General features: G+C 44.2%; 1 protein-coding gene across 1 annotated transcript in view; it reads left to right on the forward strand.

Annotated features, from left to right (window-relative positions):
• The window catches only part of SAP30L (SAP30-like), a 16,107-nt gene extending 1,760 nt beyond the window's left edge, over window positions 1-14,347 (forward strand). Inside the window, exons 4-7 of the mRNA XM_011931678.1 lie at window positions 1-127; window positions 4,353-4,475; window positions 6,680-6,778; window positions 9,200-14,347. The exon at window positions 1-127 is cut by the window's left edge and continues 6 nt beyond it. Coding sequence (XP_011787068.1) covers window positions 1-127; window positions 4,353-4,475; window positions 6,680-6,778; window positions 9,200-9,328 — 478 coding nt within the window. The 3' untranslated portion in view covers window positions 9,329-14,347. The remainder of the gene's footprint in view (window positions 128-4,352; window positions 4,476-6,679; window positions 6,779-9,199) is intronic.
• Window positions 14,348-14,909: the final 562 nt, after the last annotated feature.

The following is a 14,909-nucleotide window of genomic DNA, read 5'->3' on the forward strand; positions in this document are numbered from 1 at the left end:
CGGCCAGAGCTGCTGCCTCATCGAGGACGGCGAGCGCTGCGTCCGGCCCGCGGGCAACGCCTCCTTCAGCAAGAGGGTCCAGAAGAGCATCTCGCAGAAGAAACTCAAGCTGGACATCGACAAGAGCGTGAGTCCGCCCCCGCCCGCGTCTGGGCTCCGGCGCCCCCAGCTCTCCGTCCGCTGCCCCGGGCTGCGGTCGGTACTCCCTGGGCACTCCCCGCCGTGGGCCTCGCCGCCCCGCGTCTGCAGAACTGAGTTGGACTCGGCATTTCAAAGGCCGCTCCAGCGCTGACATGCTCTGACTGTGATTCTACCCAGATCCGGGAGGATGGGGGCGGGGACTTCAGGACTCCTGCTGCCTGGGAAGATTGGACAGCAGTTTCCAACTTGTTTTGTTGGTTTATGGTTTAGACTTTAGAACAGGGAGAGGTGGGTTAATTTTGTTGGCCCTTGAAGGAGCAAGCATCGGAGGGGCGGGTGATGAAGATACCCGGCTCTTTTCCAACTTCTCTCTCCTTCTAGGAACCCTGTTATTCCTTCAGACAGAGAAAGGTGGCAGTTACTTCCCTGGCTCCCGCAGCCTCGGTATCTGCAGAGTGTCACCGAGCTAGCTGCTTCGCAGGCAACTGTGGAAATGGGTTTTTCTAGGATGTGGCAGAAATAAGACCAAGGCCAGGTCTTGGGAAATGGCTCTTGCAGTCGATGTGACTGGAGGGGGAAGAAAAGAAATCAATTTTCTTAGTGGTAGTTTCTTTTGAAATAAGGGGGTGGAGATTTAAATTTAAATCGGATTGCCCTGCTCTTTGTGGCGTATTATAGGAAACTTCTGTGTGATTTCACCACTTCTAGTTAACAATTCTGAAGCTGTGCCTATTGTCAACCAATTAAGAACTTTTTAGTTTGACATCTGTTGCTGCAAGCCTTAAGTGATTGCTTCATGATTAGGAACTGGAAATGAGTTAAGGGGATATTTAATATTCAGGTAAACTAGCTAAGAGCTTAGGTGGTTAACATCCATTCTCTTTTAGAATCAGAATTTCTCCACAGTTGTAGGAAATCAGAGACTGCTTGTTAAACTGAAAGGGAGTGCACGTTTCCTCTCTGGTTTTAGGGTTGAAATAGGCCCAGAGATAGGAAGTGAGCGTGTCAGATACACACAGCACCTAGGAAGCTGGTTAATTTCTTAAACATACTATCTAATTTACTTCCAAGCCCTATACATAAGTCTTCATTAAGTCTCTAATAAATAAAAAATCTCTCCTGTCCTTTCTTTTTTTTTTGAGACAGAGTCTCTCCCTTGTCACCCAGGCTGGAGTGCAGTGGCAAGATTTTAGCTCACTGCAACCTCCACCTCCTAGGTTGAAGCGATTCTCCTGCCTTAGCCTCCTGATTAGCTGGGATTACAGGCGTTTGCTGCCATGCCTGGCTAATTTTTGTATTTTTAGTGGAGATGGGGTTTCGCCATGTTGGACAGGCTGATCTTGAACTCCTGATCTCAAATGATCCACCAGCCTAGGCCTCCCAGAGTTCTAGGATTACAGGCGTGAGCCACTGCGCCCAGCCCCCTGTCCTTTCTTCAGACTCTTCCCTCCTACCCCTGTTTTTAAGTTAATCGTTATAATACAGTTGCTACTCTTGCATGGACAGTTGCCATTTTTAAGTGGTTGGGAGAGAGTTAATAGCTTTCTTACTACAAATCTCTATCAATGAATGCATGAATGGAAATTATCTGAGAACAAACAAGGGGCTAGACAACAAGGTGATCCCTTGTTAGGTCACCTATTGAGGTGAAATGCTTAGGACAATGAATTCATCCGCTTAGAAACACTGCCTACCTTCTGTGTAGGTTGTTAGAAGCTGCTTTACTTGAGCAGCTTATAATAATATTTTCCAGTCTTTAAAAAAATAGAATCTTCCAGTCCTTTTAGATCACTGGATGCCTTCCCATCTGAATGATTTTGCTGCTGCAGCCAGGACTCCTTTTATTTACCCATTGACTCTACTTGAAAACCTACGTTGAGCTATGCTCACACCCACTGTCTAGTAGAAGAAGGGCAGCCTGAGCCTGGCATTAGTGTTCCCAAAAGGTAATACTTCTGAAGGAGTAAGGTTTCCAGGTGGAATCACTCACAATTTGTTTTAAGGTGGTGTTGTGTAGTCATTATTTCTGAAAGGGATTCTATTTCTTTCTCACAGGCTTGGGCAGGAATTCAATTCCAAGTAACTGCTATGTTACAAGAATTTTTAGCTATTGCAGAAAGTGAAAGAAAAAAACTAGAGCCTTTGCTACTACCTCCTGCCCCGACCCCACTCCCAAAGGCCACTGAGCTCTGAAATTTCTGAAAACCAGTATGTACGTGAAAAGGGTTAAGGAGAAAATGATTATTTATCTTGTAAGAGAGTCTAGCAGAGAACCTTTTTAAATAACAGCACCAAAAATTCAACTCAGGCTGTTTAACTCATTTTATATAGACTTTGGCAGTGTTCTGTGATCTATTAAAATATTAATACACCTCCAGTTGACATATTTCTGCTTTTTTTTTTTTCCTGGAGAAAAGTGGATGTTGAGAATAGTATAAAGGAAAATGCTGGGGTAGGAAAGGACATGTACTGGGGGGGCAGAAGGCCTGGGTGACCTTGGCCAGGTCATTTCCTCACTCTGGATGGCTTCATTTTTACCCGTCTAGAAAACAGGATTGGGGTCAATGGGATTGTACTAGTGATTGCTAAATTCTCTTACAACTAGGATTCTGTTATTCTATTGTCCTGATCTGAAATCTCCCAGCCGAAGCTTTAGGAAGCCACCTATTCTCCGTGTTCTCCTATGAAGTTTGTTAATGTGAACTTGAGCAGTTGATCTGAGTGGTCTCGCCAGTCTAGCTAACATGTAGGACCAGCTTCCTCTCAGGGATGCAGAGCGGGCTTTGTTGTGCTTTCTTCCTGGAGAAAAGCATGTTCAGTATTATATACATCAGCTAGGTGGGATTCTTAGGGACAGTGGCATGTGCTGTGTTCGAAAGTCTGAGTTGAATCTGACAAAGCTATCCCAATTTGTAACCACGTAAGTGGTGACTTTCATTAGCCTAAGCCACTTTTAGATATAGGAGACTTCCTATATTGGTACATCAACATTTTTCGAGTACCTCCTGTCTGCAAGACACCATCACAGTATAAACTTAAAAGTATTCATGACTCACTAATTCAGCCACATGAAAGTGATCATTCATCTGAATAAACAGTTTTCATTATTTTTTCCATGAAAAGGTCTGAATTAATTGATGCAATTTCCTGCCAGCTTACTTTTATCTTTAAGGATTTAAGGAATAAACTTAAATTCAGAAGTCTCTGCAGAACATTTGTGAAACAGCTGTTTCACTATCAACAACCCCAAGTCATTTGCCAGGCATTCAGTTTCTGTAAGGTTTTTCAGTGGCTCCTCCAGCTAGCCATGGAGGATTCTTCATGTCTTAGCTGTTGCTGCCACCTTTACTTACCTCCATCCTGTATTAGAAAATCTGTAGTATCCACCTTCTTGTGTGTGGTTCTACCTTGTAAGAATTTCCACATCTTTTTCCACTTTTCTTTGTGGATCAGATGTGAGATAATGCAAGAATTATAAATTGACACATAGAAACAAAGTTTTTCAGAGAGTTATTATCCTACAATAGTAGCTATTGTAAGTGTAAAAATAGAGTGTCCTGAATACCATTGCCACAGTCCCTTGTGTCCTGCTTTCCTCCTCCCCAGGACAGTGCATTCCAGCCCACTATAAGTTCATGACTCCTACAGGTCTTCTGAAAATGTCGCATTACTCCCTGCTTCCTTGAGGAACTCTGTCTTGTCGGAAGGAAAGTCTAAGCTGTTCTCATGCCCACCGCCCAGATGCCTCACTTTTTCATTATGCTCCTACATGGGCAGCCATCGTCACCCAACTGACACTGTACCCTGGGCCTCCTCACTCACTCTTTCTGTCATCCTCCATTGGGAACTCTAAAGTCTCCTACCCATCTGGAATGCTTCCTGTCTGCCTAAAGTCCTCCCTTTTAGTCAGGGCCCTTCACCCTGAGCATCTCTGTTGCAGGAATCTCTTCCTTTGCTGAATCTGTACCATTTACTGTTTTCACCATTCACTGGAGGCTTGGTGTATGATATGCCACAAAGTGTGATGTTAGCGTTCTCTTTGTGTTCTTCTGCACCTCAGTAGTGAGCTTCTAGGAATGATGGCCTACATCTTGTCTTCCGTCTCTCTCTCCACTGCCCTGCAATGGACGGAAGCCCCCACAGTTTGACAGATACCTGTTGCTGTCTCCAAGGAATTGGCCAACTCTGACTTTGATTTTTCTGTCCGTCAGGTAAGGCACCTGTATATCTGTGATTTTCACAAAAATTTCATCCAGAGTGTCCGAAATAAAAGGAAGAGGAAGACAAGTGACGATGGCGGAGATTCTCCCGAGCACGACACTGACATTCCTGAGGTAAAGGTCAAAGAAATCAATTTGCGGAAGCTGGAAAAATGGATTCTAATCTGATCCTCACCTCTGGCCTGGTCTGCTTTTTGTGTTAAGAAGTAATTTTAGTCCCCTTTGTTTTGCTGTGGATTGTTTGAAAAGTGAATTATAGTAATGTGGAATCTGAGAGCTAAAAGCTTGGATACCCACTGGTCAGACTGCCTCATCATTTTATGGACAGGCACAGAGAGCCGAGGTCATGTATATAGTTTGGAGGCTCTAGTCTGGGACCCTTTCCAGTAGACCACGCTGTTTTTCTGCAAGACGCCCCTGACAAATGCATAAATACAACCACAGTGTCACTTTTTTTGAAACCTTGTTTAAAACCTTTAGAGAGTATGTAATGGTTTGGGAGAAGTCTCTTCCCCAAAAAATGAAGATGTAGGTCATCAGTTCATACCAGCTCAGATTTTCTCTCACTGATTTCTTGACACCTAGTCCAGGCTGTTTCCAAGGATCCATTTCAAAGTTGACTAAACTGGATCTGGTTTTCTCAGCTCTAGCACTGTTGACATTTGGGGTCAGATAGTTTTTGTTGTGGGGACTGTCCTCTGCATTGTAGGATATTTAACAGCATGCCTCAGCAGCATCCCCTCATGGGATTCTACCCATCACCATCCTGAGTCATGACAATCGAAAAGTGTCTCCAGGCATTGCCACACCTCCTTTACAAGACAAAATCATCCTGTGTTGAGAACCACTGCGCTAGACCATGTGACCTAGGCTTCTCAAACTGGAAGGCCGCCTTCCCTTCAGGTGCCTGTGTCTATTAAGTGAGGCTTCAGGAAGGAATATTGGATTTTCTTTCTACTAAATTGTTTTCACTCAAGACTCAGCAAAAGAAGAACCGTTTATAGTGTACATTGAATATTTGACACATGAATATTTCATAAGGCAACCGCCTGTTAGCACTCAGAGTGAAAATGACTGTGTAGGAATAGAAAGAGTAGGCGGGCCTTTGTCTGCAGATGTGGAGGAAACCATTGAAAATCTGGCCCTTTCCCTCTGCCCCTCCCTGTGTCCCCTTTTCCAATGTTGGTTTACAGAATCTTGCTGTTGCTTTTAGCATTATTGTTATTTTATAAAGAAATGGTTGTATTCGATTTCTAAGTGGTTTTCACCAAAAAAAAAAAAAAAAAAAAGGTTTTAAGGAATGTTTTGAAAAGAATGAAGGACTTTGGCCCCTCATATTGATCATTCATTTTGTTTTTAAGTGCTCTCCACCTGCCTGAAGCAAGAACAGCTCTTTTAGAGGCAGGTAAAGGCAGCCCAACTTTATGGGCCTTCGATTTTTCATGACTATGCAGCTTTCCTCTCTTCCTTTGTTAGAAACAAAAAGGGGGGTCCCTTCCCCTCTGTTATCCAGTCATCTGCAAAGACCCCAACCCTAACCTGCTGGTTTGCACATTCACTACAGTAACTTTTGAACTTTCTCTGGAGGGAGGTTAAGGATTCTAATACCAGAAGGCTGGGCCTAGGAAAGAGCTATTTGAGGATAACAGTTCTTCCCACTGCCCTCCTTTGTGCCCCTTTATCTAGTCGCTGCCTCATTCTGGCCTGTCTTCCTCCAGGATGTCTCTGGTTTTTGCCTTTGCTCTCCATCTTTGGTGTCCCTTCTAGCATCACTGCCTCTTCAAAGCTCAACCTCTTTATCTCATTCTGCTTGTTGCTATAGCATCTCCCTCTGTATTCCCCCATCAGTCTTCCCAACAACCACCACCAGACCCATCCTGCGCCATCACCCTCTACCCTCTGTGATAGCTCTTCTGTTTTTCTAGATGTGCTACCATCTATTCTCACCTTTTAAACCCATCACAGTTGCCTGTGACCCCCTTGCCCATCTGTGCCTCTCCCAGCTTTCTGTGCTCTGATCTTTTCCCCTATTCCCTACCCTGTTTCTCAGTGCCTTGTCAGACCCTGCTTCTCCTTAGCTTAACCTTTACCTTCTCCACCAGTTGTGTGAGATCAGCCCACCCCAGCCAGAACTGTTTTTCCACTGTTACTTTTGCCCTCCCAACCAGTTACTAGTCCTCAGTGAACCATTTCTAAGACCTCTTTTGAAGCCCTCCCCATCCTCACCCCTACCTTAGTGTAGTGCTAGGCACATAGTGGGCTCTTGGTGAGTCCTGGTTGATCAGGTGATGGTAACATTTTTCTCCTCTTCTCCCTAGGTTGATCTGTTCCAGCTGCAGGTGAACACCCTACGACGTTATAAACGACACTACAAGTTGCAGACCAGACCAGGCTTCAATAAGGCCCAGTTAGCAGAAGTAGGTGGACAAAATTGCCCTCTAAAGAGAACCAGCATTGTGCTGCTGCTGATGGTTACCCTGATTCTCCCTTACTGTGTGTGTCTGCTCATTGTAATCTCTTCCAGAGTTCTGGAAACAACTCCGTATTCCTCTTTGGCACAATTTAGAACCCCACAGCTTTAGACCTGCAAAGGCCTCAGCTCCAGAAAAGAAACCATGGCACAGAAAGAGGAAAGGATTTGCTTAAAATCACACAGCAAGTTGATAGCTGAATTCAGCCTGGGATCTCATGACTCCAGATTCTAAGTCCTGAGTGTTCATTTGTTTGAATCCTTTTTGCAAGATTCCTTTTTTTTTTTTTTTTTTTTGAGACAGGGTTTTGCTTTATCACCCAGGCTGGAGTGCAGCGGCACAGTCTGGGCTCACTGCAGCCCCAGCCTCCCAGCTTTAAGTGATCCTTCCCACCTCAGCCTCCAAAGTAGCTGGGACCCCAGGTGCACATCCCTGTGCACAGCTAATTTTATTTTTGTAGAGACGCGGCCTCACTGTGTTGCTCAAGTGATTCTCTTTGGCTCAAGCAATCCTTCTATCTCAGCCTCCCAAAGTGATGGGATTACAGGCATGAGCCACTGTGCCTGGCTTAGCAAGATTCTTACAGATATGATCATTTTGTGTGTCAGATTAATCATTTCAAAACCTTCCTGATGTTCTACAGGAGCTATTTTTTTTCCTTTGATTTCTCCTACTCTGGTGTTGGTAATGAAAGTATTTTAATGAATGGCACCCAAGAAAGTTTTCTCCTGCCCTGAGTTGTTAACACAGTTTGGAGTAGGGGGACGTGCTCCATTGGCCATTTTTAAAATACATGAACTGCCTGGCTTGATAATTCTGTCTTTGTCACTTCTGCAGGTATTTTCTCATCCTTCTTTTCTTTCTTAATCCCTCTTAATATATTTTTCTGCCTGTTATAGAAAAGTTGGAAAATGGAGAAAAGAAAAATATAATTCTATCATCCAGAGATAATCACTCTTCATGTCTAGCTCTCTGTCTTTTTTTTATCTGTTTCCGTCACCTTGATCCATTGAGATTTCCTGAAAGGCTTCCAGCCTATTTCATTTTTGGTTTTTCCTTTAGAGGTTTCTTGCTCGGCCGTCACTTTTTCTTAAACAACTTCTTCACCAGTGTCCAGATGACACAGAGGAGGTCAGAAGCCTCTCCTACTTTAAAATAACATCACCCGTTGCCAGTGTTCTCTCCAGTGGAAGGGAAAGAATGAGGTGGGGCAGGAGGAGACCTGCATTCTCATTACTTACAGAATGAAGTATTAGGAGTATTAGTAAATGATGCATTTTCCTTCAAATCTGATGTGTCTTTCAGGAGGCAGTTATGCACTACTTAGAGGAATTTTGGGGTTCAGATACCTCTGTTCAATTTGTTCAATTGGCTGTTCATTTAACACAGTTTTTTTTTTTTTTTTTTAAGAGTCTTGCTCTATCTCCCAGGTTGGAGTGCATTGCTATGATCTCAGCTCACCACAACCTCTGCCTCCTGGGTTCAAGTGAGTCTCTGCCTATTTCCCGAGTGGCTGGGATGACAGGTGCCTGCCACGACACCCGGCTAATTTTTGTATTTTTAGTAGAGACGGGGTTTCACCATGTTGGCCAGGCTGGTCTCAGACTCCTGACCTCAGGTGATCTGCCCGCCTCGGCCTCCCAAAGGGATTACAGGCGCGAGCCACCATGCCCAGCCTAACACAATTTTTATTTGTTTTTGAGACAAGGTCTCACTGTGTCCCCTAGGCTGGAGTGCAATAGCACAGTCACAGCTCACTGCAGCTTCAACCTCCTGGGCTCAAGTGATCCTCCCACCTCAGCCTCCTGAGTAGCTGGGACCACAGGTGCATGCTATGACACCTGGCTAATTTTTTAGTAGAGATGAGGTCTCCACTGTGTTGCCCAGGCTGGTCTCGAACTCCTGGCCTCAACTGATCCTCCCGCCTTAACCTCCCAAAATATTGGAATGATAGGTGTGAGCCACCATGCCTGCCCCACAATTTTTAAAAAACACATTCCTTCCCACTTTTAAGGCCTGAGAGGTTTGGTAGCAGCTGGCCAACCAGAGCAGTCCCCGTCTCTCCTCCATGAGTATGACTGTGAATTATGCCATGACAGGTGGTTGGCTGCCACTGAAATAGAGCTGCACCTTGAAGAGTTGTAGGTTAAAAAGCTACTTTTGGATCCTGGAAATTAAACCACCTACATCCCTGGGGAGAAAGGGCAAAGGGCATTCTGAGTTCCGCACACAGCAGGAAGTTCTGCAGCGTTTGTAATTCCCGCCACAGCTTGCAAACAACTCCCTGTTCCCCTCTTTGTACAATGTAGAATTTGCGGTGTGATTTATGCCTGGTTTAAGGAACTTTGGTATTTTCTCCCCACATAGACTGTGAGTCGACACTTCAGGAACATACCTGTGAATGAAAAAGAGACCCTTGCCTACTTCATCTACATGGTGAAGAGTAACAAGAGTAGACTGGACCAGAAATCGGAGGGTGGCAAGCAGCTTGAGTGAGGATGAAGCACATCTTAAAGGAATGAAGTGTAATGCTTGATGCACAGGTGATATCTGCTACATTTACGCCCATAAAGACTGTTAAATATTACTGTAAATAAAAACGTTTGAATGATGAATATTGTAAATCTTTTTGGTCAGGAGGATTATATTCTCATGATTCAGCATGTGTATAGAAAGACTTTCTTTTAAGATAACTCTGGACTGAAAAAATCAGGATCATTAAAAGAATTTAAAACTATGTATTTCAGCATTCAACAAAGCATTAAGTCAATTCTACTGGAAATGTGGGATAAGAAATATTTTGGTAATCACCTTCTTCTCCACCAGGCTGCCACATGTGAGCCGTAGCTTGGAATAGCTGCAAGGTGCAATTGACCGTGGAAGTGCATGAGCAGACCCACATCTGGACTTGCATGCTGCCCGCTGGCGACATAGATATCCCGCCCGCTTTGTTGCAAGCTTTGTCATTTATCAGCAGATCAGTTTGACACTGGTCCCCCTCACTCACCCTGTGCCTTGTACACAGGAGGCACTCAATCAGTAGGTATTGGCTAATTGAGCTGTCACTAATAGTACCAGCCTTGTAACATCTGCTTCACACCTCTCATTACTGAGACCTCTGCCATTTCTGTTGCTCACCACTTAACTGCTAGAATGTGGAGGAAATCCTGATACACCAACAAAGAAGTTTCTGATCAGATAAGGATTTCAGGACAGTTGCATGTGCAAAACTGATTTTGTTGAGGGTTCCAGAAACGCTGATATAGAGACCCTCACAGATGATACGATCCCTTACACACCCCACTATGCTTTTTTTGGGGTGCAGTTAGATATTATGACCTTCAGCCAAGCTTCTTGGCAATAAATGCATTGACACACTGACGTATTTAGTAATTTAAGGTAAGTGTTTTTAGAAGTTTTCATCCTAAGTTCACAACCACCATGCAAGCTGCCAGGGGCCATGTGATTCCTGCCTAGAAGTCCAGCTTAGGATTGAAAGGCTGGCTGGCCTTGACTCCCTGGGCTCTGGTCATCAGCAAATCATGAGTTTGGGCAACAAAGGTCAATTCCATCTGATGCTCATTTTTGTGAACAATTTGCCTCCCTCTTAGGGAGAAAGATTGCTAAAATAATTTTTGAAAATTACCTAATTTTTTTGTTCAAAACGTTGAACTCCTCAGTCTATATCAGAGCCAAAGTATCCTGCGAAAACAAAGCTTTATATCCAAAAATATGCTTTTGCAAAATTCTTTAATCTGTGTAGTGGAGGGCAGAGGGTATGGGGTAGGAGGGTGGGAGAAAGAGAAGAAAAGGATTTGGATTCAGATTTATGACCATCTTGACGTGTGGTCAAAGATGTCATTTTCCTACTTAGTTTCAATTCTGAGTTATTTCTTAAGCCTTAAATAAGAAGAATGGACAGCCTGGCCTGGCAGAGTTTCACAGATGGCTTAATCTGAGCACCATCACAGAGAAGTCAGAACTACACCCACTACTGAGCAGGGTGGCGGAGTGTCCAAAGGTCTCAGTTCTGTGGAGCAGAGTACTACGCTTTCTGTGGAATGGGGACAGGGTCACCATGCTCACTAAAATGCAATGTGTTCCATTGCAGCAAAGCTTTCGCCTGTGTTCAAAGTGCATGTCTAGCAGATTGCAGCCTTTTTAATTACATATGTATAAATGGGTGTACATAGAATATACTCGACTGTGAGGGCATCCTATTTTGGTATGCCTCCTGGCTATGGATGGCATGTTCCAGTGCTCTGTGAGTGTTTTTAGTCATTCACATTCACTATGTGTTTATAGAGATTCTCTCCCTGCTTACAGCTGAAAGATGTTGATACAGGCACCAAGAAGGCTGAGGGGCAGATGGGGCCTGCAGGTTAAAGCATTGTTAACTTGCTCCATGGAAATGTCCACATCTTAATGAGTAAAAAAGTGTACTTTTCTGACATGTAAACCAGAATTGTGGGCGTGTAGGTCACATCACTATTTCTTTAGCAGCAAATCTGTTTTCCCAGTTGAGAGAGACAGTAGCTTCTGCACAAGAATATATGGTGGTAGGATCCATCTGTTCAAGTGTGTTTGAAAGAATCTTTGTTCCAAAGCGAAACCTGGGGAAACGTTTTACCTTCAGCCAGATACTGTGTGTCCACTTGGGCCCCTTGTTGTCTTTCCTCTAAGGAGAGGTACTTGTGGAAAGTGGAGGTTGTGGGCATCTTTTCAACCTTTTCAACCTGACCTTTCAACAGGTCAGGTGAGAGAAAAGACAAAGCTATTTGAACCTTTGTTTTTCTTATGTCCAGAAATCTGTTCTTTCATCAAACCACTAAACCACTCGCCTTAGCCTCTTCTGCAGTTTCTGGTGGCTCTATCTGTGCGGAAGGGACTCCTGCCTGTGAGAAGTGGCCAGGCCCTCCAGAGCAACGGGGTCTGGCTTCAGGGAGCAGTGGGGTGTGGGGAAAGCAGTGTTCATCTTGGCTGCACCATTTTTATACCACCCATCAAGGACTCTTGGCGCTTCCCTCCACCTGTGACATAGCAGCATTGCCTTCTTTCCTCTTGGTGCTTCTGGGCAAAACTGGAATTTGAAATCCAGAAATGGTGTTGTCTTCTTAAAGAGTATGGTTCCTGCCTCACTTCCAGCCTGGTATGGTTCTTTGATATGCCCTGAAGTTTCTCACATGGAAACATCCGTATCCTGCCATTCATGTTGTTTTAAGATTTTTAAAAAACCAATGGACAAACTTCTTGCTTCAAAGAACAAACTCTTAGGCTGGCAACAGCATGTAAAAAAGATCATAGCTGAATCTCATGAAAGATTAAAAACCAAAGTATTCAAGACCAGTGTTGTAAAATGAAGAGGAATTTTACTTACGTGTTACAGCTGCCAAGTCGTTAGATGTTCCTGTCATAGCTAAATAGTCACTGCTAGCCTTTCAGAGAACAGATAGTAATAATTGTTTGCATCTGCAGTGTTGCATCTAATTTTGGTGTTTTGGCTCTTTATTTTATGGGAGGTTTTTTGTTAATATCCTGCAGGGCAACTACCTGGTGGGAGGGAGAGGATGGAAGAAGGAACTTACTCTGGGTGCCTTGCCTGTTGAGGGAGGCTGTGCCTGGTGTAGATCCCAGAGCAGCTGCTTCATGGAAGTCATCCAGAGGTGCTCTCAGTCATTACAACGACAAGATCTCAAAGTTGGGAAAGGGCTGTCAAGTCATCCAGTCTAGTCTCCACATAGGTGCTGACATTCTGCCTACAACCGTCCCACCAAGGGGCTGAGCAGTCTGGACTTAAACACCTCCGAGGACAGAGAACCCACTACCTCCTGGAGAAGCCTGTTCTTTGTAAACCTCTGGCTTTTCTATGTTCTCTGTAATTTCCATCTTAGTCTGTGCCCCATGGGGGCCACACGGGACAAGTTATTTTTGGCAAAGCACCTAATTGCTGGCGCTGTCCCAAAGCATAGCGTTTGCCTTTTGGAAAGAAACAATGCTAGGACACTTTGGTATACCGTCCTTACCCCTGAGTATTAGTCCACTCAGTTCCTTGTTGGAGAATGTTGAGAAAACCCTGGCTGGCTTGTTCTTGCCAAAGCTGGGGGAGAGGGATGGGGGGGGACGAGAAGATGTTAGCAGCCTGCTAAAAGACAGATGACTCAGTTCTGTGCTTGCCCCACAAAAACCGATGCTCACGACATCAGGAAAATGTTCAGCTGGACGATTTATAACTTCGTTGCTTTGCGTGAAGTTTAAAGTTTTCATGGTTGCCCAGGGCTTGTATCTTAGATTCCTGTAAGGACTTCACACTGTTTTTACTGAGAAAACAAAGCTTCAGGACTTAAGGGTCTCAGCGCCAGAGAAGTGCTGTATTTTCAAGGTGGAAAGTCTGTTAAGCTTGCTGTTGTCCAATCTTCTGTTTTTAGAGATGGGGAAACTAAAACTCATAAAGATGTGCCGGAAGTCATATGGCGTCTTCAGAACCAACCTCTGGCCCTCTTGACCTGTCTAACATTCTTTCTGACTTACAGGATAACTCTAATTCAGTCTAAGTCAGCTGCCCTCAGATTCTTGAGAACTTAAAATTGAGCAGAAATTCCCAAGGCCAACCTGGCTCTCAGGGACCAACCTGCAGAACTCAAGATTGAGTGAAATGTTTAGGCCAGTTGAGTTTTGCAAAATGAGTGGTAGGGGATAACAGATCTAGCCCATAATTTAAAACCAGGGTTCAAAAGCCCTAGTGAAAGGTGTAGTATTGTCCTAGCATTTAAATTCTCATGAAATGGGCTTGGTCTATGATCTCTTGATCAGACATCTGCCTTCCAGGTGATCCTTTGAGGTTGTATAATTCAGCTGATCCTGGCTCCTGGTCCCTGTTACTGAGCTGGGCAGTTGAACTGAAGGGCAGACGAGCTCAAGATCATGCCTTGGGAAGCATGGTGCTTTAGGGGTGCCTTTTTATTCCTTTCATTGTATTATAGACTCTTTCCAAGTTTATGGTTAGAAATGGTAAAGTGGGTCTGATGTTTTGAGGTAGAATCCAGCCTGGGGCAAGATACGAACTGTTCTTGAGGTAGAAATGTCTACAGTCAGTTGTTTGATCTAGCTTGCATCTTAAAACACAAGCCCTTCAGTTACTTTCATGTAATGAACACATTTGCCAATGACAGAGGGTTATACAGGATCCCTCTTTTATATTTCTATTGTCTGCTACGTTCATCAGAGTATATTTTGGGGTATGAGGTTTTGGGTTTTTTTTTTTTTTCCCATTTTGTAACTGCCTTATTGAAAAGTAAGTGCCCTTCCATTCCAGGCCGCCTCATATTGTACTTGTTTCCTGCCAAATCTGGGGGATCATTTGTATTTTAACTTTGTAATCTATGGCTCTGTACTGTTGAAAGGTTCTCAATTCTATGGGGTCTCCTTAGTATGTATGTGACTTTTCATGTTGCAATATCACACAGATGGGATGGCCCGACTTTTGCTCTTAATAAATAATCTGAATGAGTAAGAGACCCTCTGTCTTCCCTTTGAATTTTTATATAGAATTCAGATGCTTTCACTTCCACATTTGGCCCCTGGCAGTGTATACAGTGATTAATGATAGTGGTCGTTCCTCCCAGCTCCAAATACTAGCACCTACGTTCCCAGTGCACACTGAGTTTAGATCCCAGAAGGTTAGGCCCAAGTTTCCAGTACTGCTATTCCATTCACTCACCTGGAAAGAGACTGACTGGGTGCGACAGCCTGAGTCTGGAGCTCAACTTCCATGTAATGTACTGGATGCCCTGGGCAAACAGAGTTCTCTCTTTGGGTCTTCAGTTCTCCATCTAAATAAACTGGATGGAGGATTGATTGCACATTGAAATACCTGCAGAGGGTGAGCTGCAAACTGGAAAACTCAGGTCCTTTCTAAGGGCAGCCACTACTCAGCTCCTCATTACTGTAGCCTTATGGGCACACCAGCCCTGTGTGACCATGTCTTGCAATTTGACTGGAAAAGCTGGAAATCCAGATCTTCATGTAAACAGCCCAATGTTTAAATATCTCAAAGACATTTTTAACAGTGTGTGACCTG

This window comes from Colobus angolensis, unplaced genomic scaffold, assembly GCF_000951035.1.
Source record: "Colobus angolensis palliatus isolate OR3802 unplaced genomic scaffold, Cang.pa_1.0 Scaffold90, whole genome shotgun sequence".
NCBI lineage: Eukaryota > Metazoa > Chordata > Mammalia > Primates > Cercopithecidae > Colobus > Colobus angolensis.